At 34.4% G+C, this 23,735-nt stretch overlaps 2 protein-coding genes across 2 annotated transcripts; both read right to left on the bottom strand.

Annotated features, from left to right (window-relative positions):
• Positions 1–2,647: 2,647 nt before the first annotated feature.
• On the bottom strand, positions 2,648–23,283 carry LOC108562730 (peripheral plasma membrane protein CASK-like; the record flags this gene model as incomplete). Its single annotated transcript, XM_017921146.1, has 10 exons — positions 23,268–23,283; positions 23,064–23,169; positions 17,710–17,787; positions 17,429–17,625; positions 17,177–17,248; positions 14,430–14,605; positions 12,134–12,256; positions 11,839–12,022; positions 7,063–7,181; positions 2,648–2,821 (listed from the first exon to the last, which is right to left on the bottom strand). Coding segments are annotated over exons 1-10 (1,245 nt in total), but the record flags the coding sequence as incomplete, so codon positions are not given.
• LOC108562731 lies at positions 9,001–10,508 on the bottom strand. The gene has a single exon (XM_017921147.1). The coding sequence runs from the start codon at positions 10,463–10,465 to the stop codon at positions 9,251–9,253; it is 1,215 nt and encodes a 404-aa protein (XP_017776636.1). The 5' UTR covers positions 10,466–10,508; the 3' UTR covers positions 9,001–9,250.
• Positions 23,284–23,735: the final 452 nt, after the last annotated feature.

Consider the following 23,735-nt stretch of genomic DNA (forward strand, 5'->3'; position numbering starts at 1 on the left):
GATGAGCATTTGAAGTCGCTGCTCATAATTTCCACTAGTAAACTTGATACACAACTAGTGGTGTTGGCCGTAGTTTGGAGACCCTTGATCTAAATTAACTGATATGAAATTGAAATGTTATGAGTTACTAAAGAGGGTTACAATAAAAATATAGCCTTTTATTGTAATGGTGTAATAACGTTGATCCATTCAGCAATGAAAGAAATATATTTTCTATTAAAATCAGGAAATAACTATGTATGTTTTCGTCACCGATTCGAAACCTATGTCCCGGTTATAGAGAAACGAATTGGGTTTTTGTTCGGGAATGAAAAGCAATAATACATATATAGAATAAATGGAACAAACCGAACCCATAGCAAACAGCAAGAGTCAACTACAATGTATTTATTGTCGCTTCCTCTCCTAAATGATGTCTGCAGATGGATGTATAAAATAGTTGCGGTATTGGTTCGAAGAGATGAAATAAAGATGAGCATTTGTGGCAATATCTTCGCTATGGCTTTATTTGCTCCGATAAACTACGTTCCGTCGGGTTTTCCGCACGACCAAAACGAGAGACACCGACAATACTGCACTCCATCTAAGAGCTTCCGGAAAATGAGAGAAAGAGAGATAGAGAGAAAAGGGTCCGCAGAGTTCGCCTAGTAATTACCAGAGCAATAACAATCACGAGAGATCGGTATTGTTTTATAATTGTGCAACGGACGTATTTAAAGTTCACCAAGACCGAAACACAGCTCGAAGTACTTCGTCGAAGAACTTTGAGACATTGTCTCTCCATCATGTTCCGTTTGGACCCTAATTAAATTTCTCCCCCGAGAACTTCTCTGCGAAAAATTCAACTCGAAGCAAATATTTGCTTAAGCCCGTCTCCGTAACATCCACTTAACCAACATATAAGTATTGGATCAGTTCAGAAACTTGGGAATTCGATAATTAATCGTTCGGATTTGGTTTATCTGTGTGATTTACGTTTTTTTTTTATTATGAAGTAGAAATCGGATAGGAGGAGAACGGTTTTGTTATTGGGCATTTAGAGTGGTGTTGTGCAGCTGTCGTGAAACTTTATTTTCCAAACAACTGGACTATTATGCTGAGCTCTGAAGGAATGCCCCAGACGTTTCGAAAAGCGAACGACCCTTCAGATCGGACGCATAGGGAAACAAAACTCCGATAGCGAAGAGCAATTTTCTTTAACAGTTTGTTAAACGTGAAACGACTGCAAATTGCAATTGCGCCAAGAAACGTTCATCACCGTTTCATCAAAACTTACTCATGTTAGTATTACAAGGTTTATACATTATACATTTATATCAACATTATTTAAACTAAAACTATACGTTACTGTTAATCTATTAAAAATTATTTATAGACTTTATCATAAAAAAAAGGCACATTTTAAACAAAATCAACAATTAATATCGATACTCATTTACAAAAAAAAATAATTCATTAGAATCAATTTATTTCAATATTAATTAAGAAGATTTAAATTCTTTCATTCTTAAAAAGGTCTTAACGAATATTGAAAAATCTATAGAAAAAATATTAGTAACACTATATTACAAATAGATTCTAATGAAAATAAACCAAATTTTAGGACTAAATAAATAACATTTTCTTCTTGATTAATATTTTTATAAAATAAATATTTTTACATATACTCTTCATATTTTCATTTATTCCATGATATTATGAATTGAACTAATTTATATAATCCACTTTTCCATTGTTGACTAATCTATGACCATAAACTGAACATTATATCACGTTTCTCTCCATGAAAATAAATTGCTTCTGTTCAAACTAAATTACGACATATATATATATAATATTTCTTCGGGTTATTGGATGCTATACTTGCTTCCTGCCATTTCGTTTTTGTGCCATATAAAATATATATATTATTTTTTTCTTCCTGGTGAATTTCAATACGTTTCATATTCTCCCCTTAAATGGGTAAAAGGGGTCGAGAGAGAGCTGTGTTATTGGGGAAATATCGAGACATGATTTGCTGATATTGCCAGTAGCATAAATCCAGATTCGAAAAAGGGACAAGGGCACACTCACACACAAAAAATGTGGAGACCGAGCGAGAAAATCCAATGAAATCCATTTATATCGCGCAGAAAATCGTCCGCATCGCAGATTTATATAATTACATCTGAAGCTGTTTCATTTGCATCCACTTTAATTGCAATTAAATCTAGGGCGGAAGGTCAATTGCTCGATGGAATATTTCCATTTATTTTTTATATATCTGAATTAAATTTTTCATTTAATTATGTACATACATACATTTATGTAATACAAAATAATTCAATATTTCTTTTATGAAAATGTATCAACTAATCAGTATTACTTTTTCCATTCTCATTAAACTTATAACGAAAAAACACATTTTTTTTTGAAAATAATGTTATGTAAAGATATATTCCAAAAAAAAAGCTATGCAATTCCAACATAAAATTAAGATTCCTATAAGTATTTATCAAAATACTTTAATAAAAATCTAGAGTTTTTTCCATAATTACTGGCAATTTGTTTATTTCTCTGATGAAACATGTAACGTCATCTACCAGCCAGATCAGACTTCTGAGCTGAGGATGCTGTAAGTAAGGAGAAGAGAAATCGATAGACATACCTTGATGTGAGGCCGGCAAAGAAGGTCCCGAAGTTCCTGCAAATCCCTGTGGTCGGCGTCGCGACGATGCTCCATCTCCCTGAGAGCGTCGGCGGCGTCGCGCGCCCTCTGCACGGCGTCGCTCGGAGGCGCCCTTACAGGTGTCACCACTTTGCTGGCTATCCGATCGTACAGCTGCAAAGAAAGAAAACTTTCATGTTTATTTATTCTCATCTCATTTACAAATATACACACACAAAAAGGACCTAAACTATGTTACAATTTTTTAAATTATTTATCTTAAACACTAAATAACAAAGTATGTTTGAATTTAAGTACATAATGCAAATATTTAAAAATTGAATGAAAAGAGTACAAGAGTTTCTTATTTTTGTTATAAACATTACTTCGATTTAAATAAAGATTTATAAAGAATTACAGTAAATAACAAAATAATACCTCAAACAGTCAAATTTCAGAAGTGAATAACTTAAAATTACTATAAGTTAGAATTAACGAAAACACATTAAATAAAATAATACCAAAACTTATCTATATAATTCTAGTTAAAAGGATTTACAAATAGAAATAATAGTTTTCGTCTTCGAAAGAAAGTAGCAGATGAAAAAATTAACTGGATAATCTGTAAATTTATTCGACAATAATTTAACTATCCAATAGTTACTTAATTCAATCTAGCACTAGATTTTAAATATTAATTAATATTGGTAACAAATCTTTCAAAATTAATAATGGGAATCAAATATTTCAATTTTAAATGGTTTCTAAGGATTAAAAACAAAGTTTGAAGCAAATGATATTGGATTGGCGTTTATTTCTGGCAACGCTACGCCACGCTTCTTGTTTTCCTCAAATACTAATAAGGAAATCGTCTACTTTCTACTTTCATCCACCCTCGTCGATGAGTCGCATTCCAATTTCCGACTGAAACTTTTCCAGTCTTATTTTTGAGATGGGTTTGGCTCTGTTTCACTCTTAATATATTACGAAAAGTTTTTTTTCGTTTTTTTTTTATTATTTTCAGCCCCCCTCTTAGACCTGCGTGACTCACGTGAAAACAAGTCCACTTTGTAAACAAACATATAAATATTTCATAACAAAAAATAACAAATAATTTAATAGAAAAATATCACGCATATACCATGAATGTAATTAGAAGAATATAGATTAGTTAACATTACGTTGTAAACAAAAGTTAAGCAATTCCTAATTATTCTATGGTAAAAATAATTGTTTTTATTATTAAACAAAGAACCTTATAGTGTTCAAAAAAGAAGTTTTTAAAGAAGTCAAGAATAAATAAAGCCATGAAAACAACAACGATTTAGGAACTTACTTTTTGGATATACTAGGAAGAAACAGATCTCTATTATCAAATCATAATCACCCATCATAATCTTGATATGTTCCTTAACTATTGTCAAATATTAACTATACAGTACTCTAATCCTGGATTTTCATATAGAAACATAAAATAAGATATTTTGAAATTGAAATAAACAATACAATTTTGTCATGTGTATTCGCATAAATGACTTCATCATCTCTATCAACGCATGCGAAGCTATAAAACCCAACACTCCTCTCTAATTCCGGCCCATTATTTAATCAGATTTACGACGTTAATAATAATATTAATAATCTTATCTAACGAAAACGCCCACGCACTAAACTCCTGAAGTTAATCATCTCAGCATATATATTATATATATTTTTTTTACTGCAAACTAAGGAAAGGCTAGGTTGCGTGTCGCCCGAACCATTATGCAAATCCGCAGTATTTTTCCCTTGCTGTTGTTACCAAGCGATAAAACTACGGAAAAAATAAAAAAGCTAAATGTGTTCACAACGCGAAGCGAATTTGCGTACCGTTGAAATATTTAATATAATTCAATTAATCGAAAAGCCCCGCACAGTTTTCGGGGATTTAGTGGTGTTCGAGGGTTGTTCCAATTCCGAATGGTCGATGTCAAATGCACATGTTGGATTTTTTTAGGATATGTCGAAATAACCAAAAAAAACACCTCGAAATTGAAGTAAAAATTAACAGAGAGATGAAAACAAACTGCATTTTTTTTGCATAAGAGGATATTTTAAAAATCATATATGTTCAGGGATATTTAATGGTGCGGAGCTTACACGCAAAGTGCATTTATGATCAATATCGAAACAGCAAAATCGTTTTCACTCTTTCCATCTCCAACGCTCAGTATATATACTTTATTATTATTATTTCATTTTATTACGGACGATTTATTTTATCGGATCCAATCGTAAACCGCGCATTCCCTATAGATAATCCAGAGACCGCTTTCTTGAAAAATCGGATCTGCCGCAGCTGCGAACATCTTCAAAATCGCATTTTTTAGCAATTCGGATCGAGCATAGATTTCTTTAAAGTTTGCTAAATTAGATAAATCTCAATCTTTTCAAATTATTAATAGCTTCAATTTGTAACGGATTACCTTAAAATTTATATAATTTCCAAAGAATACCAAAATTCGTCTGTAACCAATAATATATTTGCACTATAAAACATAACAAGATTATTTTTAGAAAAAACGTGATTCTTTTATATAAAATTATAGCAGATATTAACTGTCTTGTGGTCCAAAAAATATAATAAATTGATTGAAATTTCGACTAATAATGTTCAATTTTATACAAACGATCAATAAAAAAAACATGAAATTAACTTATTTTACCAATTTATATCACGTACATTTTGGATCATATCCTTAGGGAGGACCATAAGCAGCTTAACATCTAGTTTCAGAGTCTGTATCTCGGCTTGCCACAAGAAATAAAATATTTGCACGTAGCGAATGCGTGAAACCTTTTTAAAAATTCAGTGGTCGTTGCTAGTAAGTAAAATAAGCCATTTTTCACGGAATCTCGAGCAAACCGCAAAAAAAAATGTAGAGATCCAATGAATATGACATAACATTATCAATATGCAGAGGGCATCGTCTGTTTGCACGTGAATCCGTTGCTCTATTTTAAGCAAGTAAAATGTTGCGCTACCTCTCTTCGTGCATTGCATGAATACCATGATATAATCGATATAAAGAGATGTTACTACCGTGCTGCACGGAAATAGATTTTAATTGATTCTTCATTCTACATATCGACTAAGAACAATCTTCAAGGTCGCATAATCAGTACTAAAAGAAGATAATTTTGAAAGAACTAAACTAATTACTAAACGAAACTACCATTAAGTAAAATTAACAATGAACTAGTTTTATTTTACATTTAGTTCACAAAATCTCAAGATCGTAAAATGATTATAAATGGAGACTAATAAATTGCATCATATTTTATAATCGAGTGTCGTTAATATCGTTTTATCATTATAACCGATATCGCTATAACCAAGTTAACTCCCCTTACGTAGATTTCAGGAAAAACTTGTTTTATTTTATTTAGCACCTTCATAATGTGATCAGATCTCCTATTAATATGTTTTCGTAATAAAATTAATGAATTTTATTTAATCCGATTTATCATTAAGTTGTAAAAGAAATATCAAGTTTTTTGTAAATAAATATAAAATTTGCAATGTATTGGGTGACAACAAAGATGTATACCTAATTGAGTGGATGAAGCACAAATAATGAAAGAGTATTAAAGAACATTGATGTTCAACAACCAGATTAATAGGAAAGCTATTAAATTGTTAGAAACTAAATACAGTTATGATAGCATAGTTTCGAACAAAGCATTGTTTACAGCGTCTGTATAAAGAATCTCTTTGAGCGGTGTAGCAGCAAAATAATTGATAGTAATGGGTTTCAAAGGGATTAATTATTCCCCAAATGCACAAGGCAACTCACATCGATAGTAGTAAACTTAGGGCATCGACGCTTTTAGGCCGTTGCCAGCAGCGTCCATTTACTGTACAGGATTTGCAAGGAGCGGGAAGCATTTAGTTAGAATCATACGTGAGGAAGGACCAAAGACAATAATCGAGTTTAACGGGTGGCGGATTCAAAGGGTCACACCAAATAAAAAGTATGCGAGAGGTTGCTGCATCTCTTTGATGATGCCGCTTTTTTAACCATCTTACTACACTTAATTTATTAAAAGCAGCAGCCCTTTTGCTATCACCATCCAACGCGTACACTAATAACGATGATAATTGGACGGGAGGGAAAAAAGTCGCGCGAACGGATGCGAAATAGCTCGGGGTGAGAAGTCGCTTCCCGACACGAGGGGGAACATCGGTGTTACGGCGCAGATAAATATTAAATTACTGGAATCGATAAGGTTCAAAAACTAGAAAGGGCCCTAGTAGCTGCGAGATGCATGCGAGCCCTCCCCCAGCGTGCCGTAATTGAATCCAACTCGTAGGGGCGTAGATTAAACGCGCCCTTTCAAAGTGGATGGCGCGCCGCGTCCGTCGGTTCACCTACCTCCAGAAGGACGTGCAGATGCGAGTCTTCCAGCAAAGACATGAGATGCGCGCGCTCCTCGGGCCGGGACTCCTGCAGGCAATTTATGTCGTCCAAACTATTCACTATCGTTTGTACAGCTGCAAAACAAACACAAAACAAACAATGATAATAAATTATGTTATTCAAGACACATAAGAGATAGAGGGTATAATTGGAAATTGTTAAGATGCAGAGGGAGTTGAAGTTGGATTAAATAAAGGACAAGATGCGTGTTTTCTACCGCCTTCATCCAGTCAAAGAGACTGCGAGTTTTGTTTTCTCGTTTACAATTTAAAGACCTTTGATCGGCTTTGTTTCAACGAATTAGCGTCAGATGAAAAGTTCGAAAATCTTTTAAAATTTAAGCTAAAAATATGTTTATTGAACATTAATTGAAATAATCATAATAAATCCAATAAAAACATGATCAAGGATATTTAATTCAAGATTTACTCAAATATTATTAATAACTTATTCAACATTATTAATATTTTATACAATAAAAAACAATTAATTAGAATTTAATATTTCTAAGCTGTCAATTCCGTTGAAGAACTATGACCTTTACTTGAAGCTACAGGTTGTTTGGAACGATTTCTTTGTTACCTCAGCTTATAGAAATCTCAATCTGTAAGAAAATGTATAAAAATAATGTAAGAAGCAACAGTTAATACGATATTTATAAGAAATTACAATAATAATGAAGATGAATCTTATGACTTTATTCATGCTTTATTCAGATATATTAAATAATTAATGAATACCGAATCATCGCTTTTAATTGGATACAAATTTTTCTTCGCCCTAATTTGGGTCATTTTGTCCTCTGAAAGTATTTTATTAGAAAAAACTACACATCTATATTTATTTAGATGTGTATTTTTCTATTTTTTATATAAATATGAGTAAAATCGTTCCTCGAGTTCAATGTAATACAAAGTACTGGAAATATACAAAGACATTATTATTCTTGTATATAACGAAATAATTGATGTAATTTAACTTTTACATATTCAAACCTGGGTTAATTTGCTTAACCTTTATTAATGGAATTTGGAGGTGCATTAACAGGTATGTGGCACATGAGATAAATGATTACTGCAGAGGACGTCTGCTGGTTGCATCATCTCAGTGCAATGTATTATGATGCAAGGCCACACCATTGTGTGACCGATTCAAACTCTGGATTATAGCCGTACGTTATTTAATCTGTATGGAGTTGCGACGAATTGTAGTTTCAAGCATGAACAAATTCATGTGCTAGTTAAGCTACTTAATAAACAACAGAATTATAAATTATTTAAATCACTAGTTGTTTATGATTTCGGAATGGAAAAATAAATATTGATTATGCTTCGAGAACGCTGATTTATGAAAGAACGAATCCGCTGAGGCAAACTTTAACTATGATCATACTTTTTACGTTGGATGACCGAGCCAAGGCTAATGAAGCGACCACCAAATTTTTCGGACCGGATAATTACTACAATGGACGTAAACTAGGTCGTACATATAGCGTACTAAAAGTGCAAAACAAATTCGGTATGCAAAAATTTACCAAAAGTTTTAAGGGTATTATTTAAAAAAATAAATTATATTAAACTAAATTTTCCCAAAAATTTTCTAGTATACAAATAAACTATTGTAGCAAACAGATGTCGCACATAGATAGTTTACAAAGTGCTGAATAAAGGTCAACCAAAACGAAACGGATTATTTTCAAACATAAATTCAACTAGCTGAATTTGTAACTGATGTGACAAATTGAGGATTTTTCATTAAAGTGAGGAACAAATTGCGAAAAGATGAGCGACGCGGCATAAATAATAAATTACCAACTTGTTTTTTAATTTATTTATTTTTTTCAATAAAATGTTAACAGGAAAAGGACTGTCTTCCATTAATTTGTACTGTTTTTTTTTTTAATTTAAATAACGTTTACAAGTTATCAAATTCCGGCAGTCCGAGTTATATTGTTGTTGCAACAAAAACCGCACAGCGCAAAAACATCGGGCGAAATATTGAAAACCCGTGGGGAAGGGTTCAAACGTTCAATTCGCTATGGTTGATATTGCGAGTTTAATTCGCATTCTGGTCCATGGCCATCAATTCCGCAACTGTTTGTTGCGTTTATGTTTTGTTTCGGCTGTTGCCGTGCCCAATAAAATCAGTCTAGATATCCCTGGTCGACGCAATCCATGATGATTTCGAGCATTTTATGTTTGCATTTGGTCGTCTTCCTCGCTGAAATTCCCTGCACGAACTCGACCAAATCGTCGACGGTCTCGTCGCCTCCTGCAGGTGTGTTTTCTCCCATCGATCTGTTATTCATGTAAAGCGGAAGACCCACGAGCGCCATTGCTAAGGAGAACCGCGATTGTTTACCGAGTTCAGCATCAAAGGCTTTCGGAGGAAACAATTCTTGCGAATCGCAGCCCAAATCTTCGAGTTTCTCGCTGAGGGCGCTGTAATAACACTTCAAGAGGTCCTCGCGGAACTCGTCGCGGGTGCTCTTATCGATGGCCAGGAGCATGATGAACATGAGGTCGTGAATGGGGGAGGCGTGTCTGCATCCTTGGAAATCCACAAACGCTGCATCTTCTGGGAATCCTGTTTCTTCGTCGTATTTGCAGAGGATGTTGTTCGACCAAAGATCTCCGTGCGTTATAACCGAATAAGGATTGGCTAAAGCCAGATCCGACATCAAATCGAAGATGTTCAGGGTGAATAGGGCTAATTTCGACACGTAAACGCTGTCGCTCGGTAGAGATTGCTTTGCGAGTTTCAGGGCGTCGTGGATCGCGTGCAGGAAGAGTTTTCCGTACGTGGGGAACATGGAAGAAGCGAATACCGTTTCTCGCAGTTTGTTCGTGGCTCTGCGGAATGCTTCCGGTCTTCTGTGCTTGAGGGCGAAGGACATCGCGTGGAATCTGCCCAGTTGCTGGAGGACCAACCGCACGCATTCCACGCTCAAGGGCCGCTTAACGTCCAGACCCTTGTAGCCGCGCGACACCAGGTTGTCCATCACGATGAAAGGCACCGACCCGTTTCCCACATCCAAGCACTTCGGTACACTCGTCAACCTCCTCTCCAATCCATCCACCTCGTTCTCAACCCGCAAGAAGTCACGCATGATCTCACCGTAGAACACCACTTCGTTTCCAAAATAAATCTCCTCCATCGACTGGAAGTCATCTCCGTCGCTCGGAAGCAAACACTTGATAAACAAACTACATTCATCGCCGGCTTGCACCACGAACGCGCTGCCCACGTTGCTCTGCTCGATCTTCCTAACTCGAACAGCATCCTTCTTCACGTTCTTTTCCTCAATAATAGCGAAGAGAGGATCCCATAACGCCGTCGGCAAACATTGCCAGCTCATTGCGATTCGGGCACATTAATGAGCCGCGATTCGAGGCCTCGTGCTCGAGAGTTCGGGGTCGAAAGTTCAACTAGATTATCACAAAAATTTGTTAACGGTCGAGATGCGGCCGATCGAGTTTTGTAATTAAAGTTTGCTTTTTGATAGCGAACCGGCTGTGTTTACTAAATGGTTATAATGGCAAATGGAAAATAACTTGTCGCGTCGGTAAACGCGGACGAACAATGATGATTCAATTAATGCTGCAGACGGGGTCGAAATAGGGCGGACGCCATCCCCCACAACTTGTATTAATCTATCCGCATTATGTCCACAAACTGACTTTTGGAATTTCCTGCCGACTTCGTAACCGAATGGATTATGCATAATATTATATCTCTGTATATAGTGGCGCGCCTTTAACTTCTCACTAAGATTGCTCAGTTTAAGTTTTTAGTGTTGACCTCAATGATATTCGAAACCATTATTAAACAACAAGTACATACATAATGAAATAATTCAACTTTTCTTAACTACAATATTATACTTACACAAATAACTATATAAAATATTCTCAAAAATATGTTTAGAAAAAAAAACTATAAATGCTTTTAATATTAATTAAATGTAGATTACTTAACTCCAACGTACAGAACAGTTAAATTTAAATCATGATTTTTGTAAGTATTTAACTCACCTAAAAATGTTCAGTGGGTGTAAAACCTACGGTTTCTTATTACGAAACTTTATAATTCGATTACTCACATCGGACTCGAACAAATTAGGGAAAGTAGTTTGCAAACTAATAAGACTGAAGTTATGGGTATCCCTTGGGTCACCTATTCGGTGATTAAGGTACGATTACAGCGTATCTGAACGTATAGTGAAGCATCTAGAGAATTCACAATCTCACATAAATTATATTCTATACTTTATGAACATATTATTATCATATTCTATACACCTTACAAAATTGAAACAATTTTGAAAATCAATAATAAAATTTATATACATTTAATATTAATTATTGTTTCGTTGGAAAAATCATCTGTATAGAAATAATAATGAGCAATGGTGACGTAATTCGAATTGAAAATGAAGATAAACATTAACTAACCATTTTTTTTTCTGAATCCGCTTTTCATGTTATCTCATATAATTAACAATAATATGCAATGAAAACGAATAAAAACAAAGAGTCCGCATCGGTTATTGGTTTTTGCACGCAAATGTCGGATGAAAACCCGTTTCATTTAACGTCAATTACGTTTTTCAATTAAATTTTCCACGATTCATTCGGTGGGATGATGAGGATGCGGATGTGGATGTGGAGTATGAAGAGGAGGAAGCGGAAAATATATGGACGATTGTAAATAAAGAGTGGCTGCACTCACCACACGAAGACACTTCATCATCGCCGAAATCTGAATAGCTATCGATGTTCGGATCATCGAACGGATTCCACTTGCTCGAATTAACGGCGCTCGTTATAACCGACTTCAATTTCCTACGTGCGTTGAACCGCTTCAGCTCATCGATGGTGTCGGTCAGATGGATCCTGAGTCCTTTATCCCTGTCCTGGAGAAAACGCGAGAAACAAAAAACGTTAGCAAAGTGTTTATTTCCTCGAACACACAGCACAGCATTAAGCGATTCTACTAATGTCAACTACGGATTTCGGTTACGTACACGGAGCCACTTGTGATTCAGGACCTCCTGAATGGTTATCCTGTGCTTGGGGTCAATGGTGAGCATCTGCTGTATTAGATCCTTGGCGCTGTCGCTGATTAATTCCCATTGAGGCGAATCGAGCTGGAATCAATTCGTAAAGGACGATTTACTTTTTCTGTATTTTTTTTTTCTTAAATTTAATTTCACCTTTATCAACAATTATCCTGGCTTACCAGCCATATTTTTTTGTTTTCAGTTTAAAAAGAATATGACTTGATGTAAAAAACAAATAAAAGAGATTCCAACTTTGCGCATGACGTTCATTGCGAGCTCAGAAACTATTCAAGAAACGAACTTTCGTGAGGATTTAATTGATTTCAAATCGCTGGAATTATTTTTTTCGTTCATCCAATTACATCCACGATCCGACAAATTCCTACCAGTTATAATTCCGACAGTAAAGCAACATTTATCGATTAACTAAAACCAATTTATATTAAATCGAACGCCATTAAACACATAAAGAATATTAAAGTTAAGGAAACATTGAATATAATCAACAAATATTATTTTCCACTTAAACTTGTATCAAATGAATAAGTACTTAATAAGTGACACAGTTTTACCGCATCAAAGAGAAATTATAGAAATAATGCAAAACAAGTATTGATTATATAATTTGAAATAATTGAAATCAATACAATATATTAATTATGACTGGTGTAGATTTGCATGTAATAAAATTACGAATTAAAATTAATTCTCAAAAGGGAATAATTCAGTTAATTATGCTTTGACCAAAACGAAAAAAAAAATCAGACCAGTTGCACAGTATAATTCAATGCAAATGTTTCGAAACACAAGAAAAAAAATGCGGTTTTTTTTTTCGCGGTTATGCAAATGGCAACTAATATTTCGTTTTGTCGCCTGTTTTCATGAATCGTTAAAAAGCCCCTTTGATATTTTCGCGCTTTTGTCATTCGCATTTCCATGCAAAACGAATTCAATGTAATGCATTTTTTTCTGTATCTGTGTGTACTAATATTCAGTTATCTTGTTGACAGGCAGCACGTGAAAATACGTTTATTGAAATTGAAACTTCATAAAATCGTTTTCATAGCAAATATTTCAATCTGTGTATTTTTCTCAAATTAAATCATTAATTTATTGCGATCTTTCATACTTATAATATCAGACACCCTCATCTCGCAGATTTACACTCACTATAAAGCATTCGCGCCTCGCATTTGCAATGGCCGCGGTATTTCACGTTCATATCTCGCATGTCCCCGAAGTATTTTATAGTCTGCGGATGATTTATCAATGACCAAAGAGCGCAGGTTGCGTTGGGAACTGCAATTTCCTCATTCATACTTCAAATCACTGCATTCTCTGGTGGCCGCATCCACGACCTGAAAAGTTTCAGCAAAGCAATCACTCCACTTGACACCCATTCATCATTGGTCTATTGATGGATGGATACGTGAGGATTAAAAGTTGCGTGAAAGAGAGCACAAATTGCGTAAACTATATAGTATAAATGAGATAGCCCTTCAAATATAAAATCCAAATTACACAGTACATAAATGATTATTTATAAATTTGAAAACAACTTCAAAAGAAATCAATGCTTAACACCCTGATTTTCTTAAAAACTATATAGTTTCTTTTCCATATAATTTACAGAATGAAAAAAAATAACTAAATTGAAAATATTAATTATAACATTATTTCAATTCTTTGAATAATGTTTTTTTTTTAATTATAATTACTAATTGACAATTATTTGTTTAAGTAGTCAATTACAAAAGGACATCATAAGACGGGCCAAGCCCCTCTATTATTAACAAACCCCCAAGTATCGATCCGCAAAACGTGCTTTGAATATGAGTTGAAAACTAACAGGCGCAAACCTCGCTCAAAAGGAATGCGAAACAATTCACAACTTTGCAGCACATTCGAAATATCCTTACTCTTGATTCAACATTTTAAATGTTATTTGTTTCAATTTGTTAATAGTAAAATTAGTATATTTGTATTAAAACTATGATATTTTTTTATGTATTAATAAAAGTTTCTTAAATGTTTACTCTGTTGAATTAATATAACGATGATTGATTGACGTGCTTAGTTTAGATTACAAGTAAATGTTAAAATTCAAATCTTGTTTCAGTCATGAGGATGTCAACAACCACCGCTGGTTGCGGTGGTAGGCCTATATGATTCTTATATGCTAATGGCAACGGAACAGGGGGATTGTCCCAAAAAAAAAACCAGTATAATTTTTCAATTTCCATAATGCATTCCTACTCACGTGCAATTTTCCGCGGCAGATCTGCTCGAAGAGTCTTCTCCCCGATCCGTGGAAGGGCATGCTTCCGGATAACAGGATGTGCAGCAGTACTCCTGCCGCCCAAATATCGACGGCCTTGCCGTACTGCCGCCTCTCGACCACCTCCGGAGCCATAAAGCTCGGACATCCGACCCGTCCTAAATCCACAGACGAAACATAATCATCATAGAAAGGGAAAAAAACGAGAGCGTATTCTTTTGTGAGCGGTGTTCATGTGTGCTATAATGTGTATATGTTTGTACGTGTATGAAACAACAGCAGCAAACAACAATAACAAGAAAAAAACGAAAAGGAGTTGCATTGTAAGACGAACTTCTGACCAACTCCTTTTTTCCAAGGAAACAAAGTTCCTTTAATGGAAACGCAATCACGTAACGTGTGCATAAGGAAAAGTCGCCGATGAAGGCGTTTGTGTGCGAGGGAAGTTCGGTATTACAGTGCAATGCCTAGTACGGAATTACGGCATGCGATCGAATTCTGCTAAAGCTTCAAGAGTGAAATGGAAACGATGATGGTGATGATTCGACACGCTGATTTTATGTAAATTGGAAAACTCAACTTTCCCGCCGCTTTTCCATCCGAAGCTATTCGACGAGCGGTTTTCCCAATATTGAACCTGGATTCTTTCATTCCACTCTTATTGAACCACTTATTTGTTAACACTTAAACTAATATTATAACGTAAAATGCAACGTTTAATTATCGTAAAAAAAAATGATATAACTGCATATTTCTTAAAAAATAAAATATAACTTATTAAATAAATTAATGCTACTAGTTGTTTCAGTAAATTAATTAAAGTTATAATAGAGTAATATTCGAATTGTTGTTTGTTGTTTTACAACTGTTCATGTTTAAATTTGTAAATTCCGTAATTACGTTTATGTAAATTATTGATAATTATAACCAAAATAATGAAATAACATAACACGAATAATAATGCATGTTACAAATAATTGTTTGGAATCTGACATACATTTCGACCTCATTAATGTATATGAATATTGAATAAACTAATTAAAATGTTTAAAACTTTAATTTATATGAAAGATTTTGATTAATATTATTTTCCAACTTAGTTATATATGTATTCTCCCTGTCATATAAATAATAATAATTGTATAATTACTTCAAAACTAAATAATTAATTAATTCAGTGATAATTGAGGATTTGCATTCCATATTAAATGTACTAGCTTCGAGCTAAACGCGTTGGAGTGAGGTTTACACGATTCGATTTGCATGTAAATCTTTCTAAACAGTTTAATTCAATATCCGTCCTCGTAGCACCGATAAAACTACAATTACCACTATGCTAATTACGTAATTAAAAGATACATTTGAAACTTTGCAATTCTAGAAAATCGCTTGCAAAATAGATTTTTTAATATATTTTAAATTATCAATTCGACATTCTGTAATTGTAACTTTTTATATATTACTTTCTTCATAGTACTATTTTTAATTAATGATTTTTTTTTTAATTTCTATAGTATTAATGGTGTTAATAAAGTATATAACAACTTTTATATACGCATAGTATTAATTGTAATAAAGAATAATTAAAAGTTTCTTTATTGTTGTTTGGAAATTCAGCTAAATTATTTACAAACCCAAGAGTTTACTCCTACACGTGCAGTTTTAATGCTGCTTTTTTATATAAAAGAATCTCCAACGTAGAGAATGCTGTATTATTAAACGATTCTATCATAAAGTAAAACATTTCTTGGCAAACTCGTACACAATGCTTGTCGATAGATGTATTCAGTTTAGAAGTAATCTCGGTTGATGTTTCATAGTAAAAGTGTATAATCCATACATTTTTTTATTGTAATTTATACTTAATTATAAGAATGAATTGGAGTAATTGTGTATATAAATTTTTAATTAAAAATCTATTGAATTTTATATTTATTTTCAACATCATTCAAGAAATTTTATGTAATTAATTTGGCTAATAGAAAACAATTCATTTACATTGTTGTTGCAAAATTATTTTTCAAACGTAATTGTAATAATGTTATTCTACATCGAAATCGATTTATCGTAAAGTCATAATATTATTATTGTTACATTTAAAGTAAAAGAGAAATTGAATGGAAAATCGTGCACGATGTTACGGAAATTAATTCTTCGGCAAACAGAAAATCAGATTGGATGCGAATTTCCTTCGGCTGCAAATTAATCCCGACGACAGATTGATTGTGGTTATCCCAGGCCACGATTGTTTCCTGCAAGTGTATCGACCGAACTATCCATTGAAGCACCAGATCATTAGCCATTCCGAGGTTACAACTTTCTTTGTCTCTGCGAAATCGCTTCAGTTTGCATGTAGTACTACTACCGAATAAAGAAGAAAGTGAAATAAACCGGATGCTTCACGAGATCCTTTCCTTCCTTCCGAATGAATAAATGATAATGCGTGATCTATCAAGCTGTGGTTTTCCGGTCAGCGGTCAAGAAGAAGTTTATGTGTTTGGGTGTGTGTATGTGTGGATATGTGATGTGTGGGTGTACGTGATAAATATATATAGAGAGATATACAAGAGGAAAGTAATGGTTCGCCGGCACTGCAATAATTCGGTGGCGAAAAAAATAAATACATAAAAATAAATAAAAGTAAAGTCGAGCTTTAAATAAATAAAATAATGGTACGGTGGTGGTAATAAAGAAAATAAAGAGTCTGATAGCGGCCGAGTTAGGCTTACCAGCTCTGTCAGACTTCAGGTATAGGCGTCCCAGTGGACTCAGGTTGGTGCGGAAGTCTGATACTAGGCATTCTGCGGTTACACATCTCACATTAATCTCCCAAAGTTACGTTCAGATTGTTGCATCTCTCTTTTCCATGTTTATTTTGAATAATTTGCAGTCGTATGGATATATAGAGATAGAGAGAGAGAGATGCTAAATATCGAGGGCGGAAGGAAGATGAGGTGGATTATGGTGCATTTTGAACTTACCGGCTGGCGTGGTGATTGCGGCGTTGGCGACCGGATGTCTTTCCGATAATTGCACTGCGACCCCGAATCCGCCCAACTTTAGGGGAGCCGAGTTCTCCGGTGTTGCGAGAAGGACGCACTCCGGTTTTATGTCCCTGTGGATGATGTCGTTCTCGTGGCAGTAGCGCAGCGCCTCCAGGACCTGCCGCATGTAATGACTGGAAAATTGTGTAATAAAGTATGAGGTTTGAATTCAATGCATCCATCCATCCATCCATTCTTTATTTATATTATCTTATTACCTAGCCACGGCCTCGCTGTAGACGAACCCTGCGACTGCCCTCCTCACCACCTCGTAGCAGAGATCCGAGCCGTCCATTCTGTACAAATTGACAAACGATGTGAGACCAGGTCGCTAATAAATATTAATGGCATTTGGGAAATGTACGTCGTCCAGGCCGAAACCCCATGGGAGGTTCATCCTGTCCGCATTTACCCTCAACCCCCGCAACGAACGCATAAAACATATACAGCAGCAGCGTACACTTTCTCCCCTCAAATTTCATTTACGACATATATAAAAACTCATCCCTTTCTCCGCAGCTCAACGTTCCATACACTTACACATTTATTGCTACGTGGCATGTTTATTTTTTTTTTACTTCATCTACAACATCTCCTACAGGACAAAGCAACAACAAGCATTTTCTTGTTTTCTCTCATCTCAATTTATTTATACTCAACAATAAGTAGATTTTATCAAATTTATTACAATACTAATATGAACATTTCTACAACTGAAATATTAATATTAAACTTATACAAATCTGTGTATTTTAGTATTATTTTCAAACAGTCTAAGAGCAACTATATTATTATATGATTCGACTCAATTTTTACATTACTTATCTAATATAAAACTTTTAATGTGTCTAAAACGTGTCAAATGTGCCAAAATTTAAAGAAAATATTTTTAATTACGTATTTCATAATTTTATCTTCATCATTTCATATTTGCATATATTTTCTGTATAACTTCAAAACTATAAAAAAAAATCAAATGAAGATGACTTGATGATATATTATGATAGTATGACGTAAATACGTTATTTTATGTTGTTCAGTATTTTTTTGTGGTTTCTTGTAGACGATTGACATGACTTTCTTCAAAGAAACAAAACCATCCACGAGCGAGGTTTGCCGACCTGAGTGGCCATTTCGAGAAGGTCCTGTCAACCACTCCAAACTCTTGGGAAACTATTCCTTTTAAGATATTCATGCATAGTCAATACAAAACGCGGAGACGCCCTTTATATACAGCAATACACCACATTCCACAGATTACATCAATAAGCTTAAATTCTTACAATCAAAATATTTGTTTGCAAAGTTCAAAATTTGCAACGTTAGAAACGTATCAACATTTTAGAAAATTTTAAATTTAATTAAATATGTGAAGAGTTATTAATGTAATACAAATATTGTATAACTTTGTAGCTAAATGTCAATAATATCTAATGTCAATAAAAAAAAAGTTTCCAAACATGAAAGTTTTCATGAATGAAATTCAAACATATTTCTGCTTATTATTGTATTAACTGTAACGATAAATGACCTTTTGTAAATTCGGAACATTTCTCAATATTTTTAACATATTAATATTTGTTTGCAGGTGTACAGAAATCCAATTGTTAAGAGTAGTTCACCAGATCCTCGCTTTAACACAAGATGACAGCTGCCATTTCCAAATTTTAGGTTTTAGACCATAGGTTGAGAAACACTGCTCCAGTTAATCGTATTCACACCAACAATAGACTAACAACTTTCAATATCAAATAAAAGGGTTAATGATGCCGACGGTCGATAGACATTTCAGTAAACGAACCTCCTACATACATTACAACTGTGTATTTAGGTCCATTCACTTCACCAAAGTGTTCATTAATTATTTATATACATATTTTATTGCTCAATGAAATCCCGCAATAACCTTGAATCCCGTAGGACACTTGTACCCGAGAATAATTTAGTGCCCACTCAATTTATGAGTGAAACATACACCAAAGCGAATCATACATACATACAAATTTATTTTTTATTTTTATTTTTTTCACTTTTCATTGAGTGAGCGACTGCACTCCATTCAGAAAGCTCTCGCATTTACGTTACTCTCTTTTTATTTGTTGTTGTTGTTTTTTTTTTAATACATACTCGAGCTGCATATGGCTCGCATTTAAAACTGATTTTTCCCCGAGTGTTTTATGAAAAAAAAGGACTTCGCATTCATGCGAGTCTGCCACTATATTTAACTCAATCTTCCTGCAACAATGAAATATAAGGATGGCCGTCGGCGTCTCCGAGGATTCCCCGAATTGACGTCGTCGCTCTTTAATATAAAAAAAAATATATAGAGAGAAAGACACTGACAACTTAAAACGATAAAGGACATTTCATGTTCGAAGACATATATTGCATTACCTTGGGCGCTGTCGCATGGATTTCATCATCATTTTTTTTTTGCAAGAGCTTTTTTTTTACTCTTTTGATAGGTGTGAACAAGTGTTTCGTTACATTCAGATGCACAATAATTCAATTAATTAGACACGTATTGTTTTACATAGGGAAGAGAAACAAAGAATGCATTTAAAATATGTTTCAGGTGTATTGTGTGCATTCCTTTCCACAAAACTCGTATCTCACTTAAATCTAGTTATTTACATTTTTTCAGCCGCGTTCCTTTCGCGACCGGGGTTAAAGTTGCGCCCATAAATTATACTTTTTGGACACATTTATCCCAGTCGTAAAAACTTACGGAATGTTTCCTTACATCGATTCAAGCATTTCTTGAATGCCAAAAAAAAACAATTATACTCGAGCATAACTCACTTGACTATTGTGGTAAACTTAAGACAATATATTAAGACTGTTGCAGATAATACGAGTTTCTTCTCCGACTCGGGTAAATGTGTTTGGATAGAAATGAAAGACATTTTTAGAGTCTTGATATCAAATATATTCAGAAAAAAATACATATATGAAAGTCATCATCATTGATGTCCAATTTGAATAAGAAGAAAGTACTGCTTGAAAAGTATAATTATATAAAGGAAAAAATATAATATTACTGAAATTGTTACAAATTTACTGAAAATTCTGAAATTATTTATAATGTTTTCTCATATTCACTAATTTTCTATTAATTTAATAAATCTTTAATTCAATACGTTCAATATTGAATGTAATTTAGGTATGAGTGTATCCTTTCAATCAAAATATTAATAAATTTCAAAATTAGATAAAGTAAATGTTGACTATTATTTCTCGATTATTGACTATATTATAAATGATGACCTACATTCTGTTGCTTCATATTTGTTGTTTTAAATTACTTCCACAGGTAAATGTAGGGCAGTCCAAATGATATATTGGGTGAAGTAAAAAGTTCTGAGCCTTTTTCGTTAGATGGCTTTAGTGAGCCATACCTCACGATGTATACTTTTCATACTATACCGCGACTTAAAGGCGACATAACGCTTTAAAAAAAGTTCTATGACAGTTATGTGTTAGAGCGTTCCAAAATGGAGGTAAAAAAGAGAAAATTCGATATATTCTTCAGTGCCACTACGACCAAGGGAAAAAACGGAGCAGACGGTAAAAAATAAATGTGTTGTTTATGGACCCAATACAGTATGGAATGCAACAGCAAAGCCTTGGTTCCAACGTTTTCGTTCTGGTAGGCCAATCTAGCATTTATGCCATTGTCCAGGAACTGAATATTAGCCAGAAAACCGTTTGGAACCAGTTGCATAAGGCTGGTCCTAAGAAAAAGCTCGATGTATGGGTGCTACACAAATTGACGCAAAAAATACCTTTTGGAGCAAATTGATGCTTGCGATTCTTTGCTGAAACGTAACGAAATTGACCCATTTTTTGAAGCGGATGGTAACTGGCAATGAAAAATGGGTCACATACGAGAACAGCAGGCGAAAAAGATCGTGGTCGAACCGCGATAAGCTGGCCAAAACAATCGCCAAGCCCGGATTAACAACCATGAAGGTTTTGCTGTGTGTTTGGTGGGATTGGAAGGGAATCCTCCACTATGAGTTGCTCCCATCAAGCCAATCACTCAATTCGGAATTATACTGTCAAAAACTGACCAGATTGAAGCAGGCGCTCGACGAGAAGCGAGACGAGAATTGACCAATAGGAAGGGTGTTGTGTTCCATCAAGATATCGCCAGGCCGTATACATCTTTAAAGACGCACCAGAAGCTCCGAGAGCTTAGATGGGAGGTTATATCATTATGCATTGATGGTAAAAACTGGCCTCAAGAGAGGCTTGTGAAAATGAGCTGGTCAAGTTTTTTACCAATACAGACAAAAATATCTTCAATCTAAAAATTATGAAATTGCCTTCAAAATGGACAAAAGCTATCGAACAAAACGGCGCATATTTGATCTAAATCCCAAAATTCTAACTTTGTTAATTTCATCGTCGAAACAAAGAGAAAAAAGGCTCAGAACTTTTTACTACAGCCAAGTAACTTTTATTAATTCAAGTATAACATTGTAGTATTTACCTACGTAAACCCTAAGTAAGTACTTGAAAAATAAACTACACGATACTTTAAAAGTAATAGACATACTTAGCAAGATTCGTGTAATTCATACGAGATAGTCGTCTCCTTGACAACCTAGCTTGTTTTGTACACAAGTTATGTGGCTTTAAAGCAACACGACCCTTCCACACATAATAATAACATAAATTACTTATGAAAGAAAATAGTAAAAGTATCTAAGTAAATCACTCGACATGTGATTTGTTCTTGAAACGTTGTCCTTTCTTGGCCCATTACGATACACGTCATTAAATCCAGGCGTCGAAATTGCATTATTAAGTTTAAATGGCGTTAACGCACAGTAGTGCCTTTATGACAAAATGCAATTACAAAGTAACGAAGTTGTGTTTGAATATATATGTATGTGCGAGTACGTCAGTAAAATGATATTGAAGATAGATGGAATTGCATCCACCAAAGGCTCAGAAATTAATTGCGTAATGTTTCGAGCGCACTCTCCTCATTTCCCCTTTAATATATTTACGCTTTTGTCGCCCAACTCTATTATTTCTGCTCACTCTGTCTCTATCTCCCTCTGCATTTCGTCCCTTATTCATCTTGCCTTTTTTTTTACTGTTACATCCCTTGTGTTTCTTTTCCTTCCTCCAACCGACACTGCGGCCGTAATCGAATCGCGTTCGTTACAAATTTATTTTGCCCCGATGATGAAAATGAAAACGGGGCAGACCGCAATCTGTTTTCTTCGCGGCCGCAGACCTAATTGAAATCGCTGTTCCCGGCATCCACTTCTGCATTAATTACGATTTATTTTTAGAGCCCCTTCGTCCTTCTGTTCCTACTCTTTCTCCTTCTCCTTCTTCGCCTTCGTAGAAGTTTATTGCGTTCCAACATTGGGCCTAATTGAATGCAGGGAAAAAGGGCGAAAGCACAATGTTTACCCTGTTGTCGTTGTCTTTACACTGTCTTTTTTTTTAATTCTTTTCGCACCTTTTTTCGGGGGGGTTGAGGGTTAAAAAATTACCATGACAAGAGAGGTGCTGTGATTTATGTGGAGCGATTTGCATAGGTCTCACTTACATCTCGAACACCATGTACAGCATCCCTTCCGAAGAGTACGTCTCCAGCAGCTCGACGATGTGCGGGTGCTTCAGCATGTGACATATCGTGGCCTCCCTTTTTAAATCTGCAAAAAAAAGCAAAACAAACATAATAAGTCGGTTGATGTATTCGTAAACGTAAATAATGTGCGACGTCAACGATTGTTACATTAAGACACATTACTTCCATCATCTATCATCACGATTATCCTGACCTCAAACACTGTTAACACTGGACGCAGGTGGAACCAACTACCGCAGTCATATACTAAATTACTGACATATTATTTCAAATTACTTTGAAATTGATCAAATTTAAATCTAATGTTTAAATCATTTATTGTTAATTGTGAAATTATTTAATAAACGTACTAAATGTTGCTAGTATTTACAAAAAGTTACGCGTCTTCAACATAATTAATAATTAATACAGAATAGAATGAATTCTATAAAAAAAAAACTAAAAATAAAATCACGTCTTAGAATTTCACTTTGCATTGATTCTTCTAACCTTTCCACTATTATAATAATTTTTGAATTGATTATGTTTTGTCGATTCGTGTAACTTTTGCAATAAGATATCTATATTCAATTTGGAAATGAGATGTATATTTTGCAGTAATTGATGAGATTCAAGTTGGAGAATTATATA

The sequence above is a fragment of the Nicrophorus vespilloides genome, unplaced genomic scaffold (assembly GCF_001412225.1).
Source record: "Nicrophorus vespilloides isolate i.1.1-1 unplaced genomic scaffold, Nicve_v1.0, whole genome shotgun sequence".
Classification (NCBI taxonomy): Eukaryota; Metazoa; Arthropoda; class Insecta; order Coleoptera; family Silphidae; genus Nicrophorus; species Nicrophorus vespilloides.

Coding starts and splice junctions, on each gene's coding strand:
- LOC108562731 (XM_017921147.1), bottom strand. CDS start 10,465: ATGAGCTGGCAATGTTTGCCGACGGCGTTATGGGATCCTCTCTTCGCT.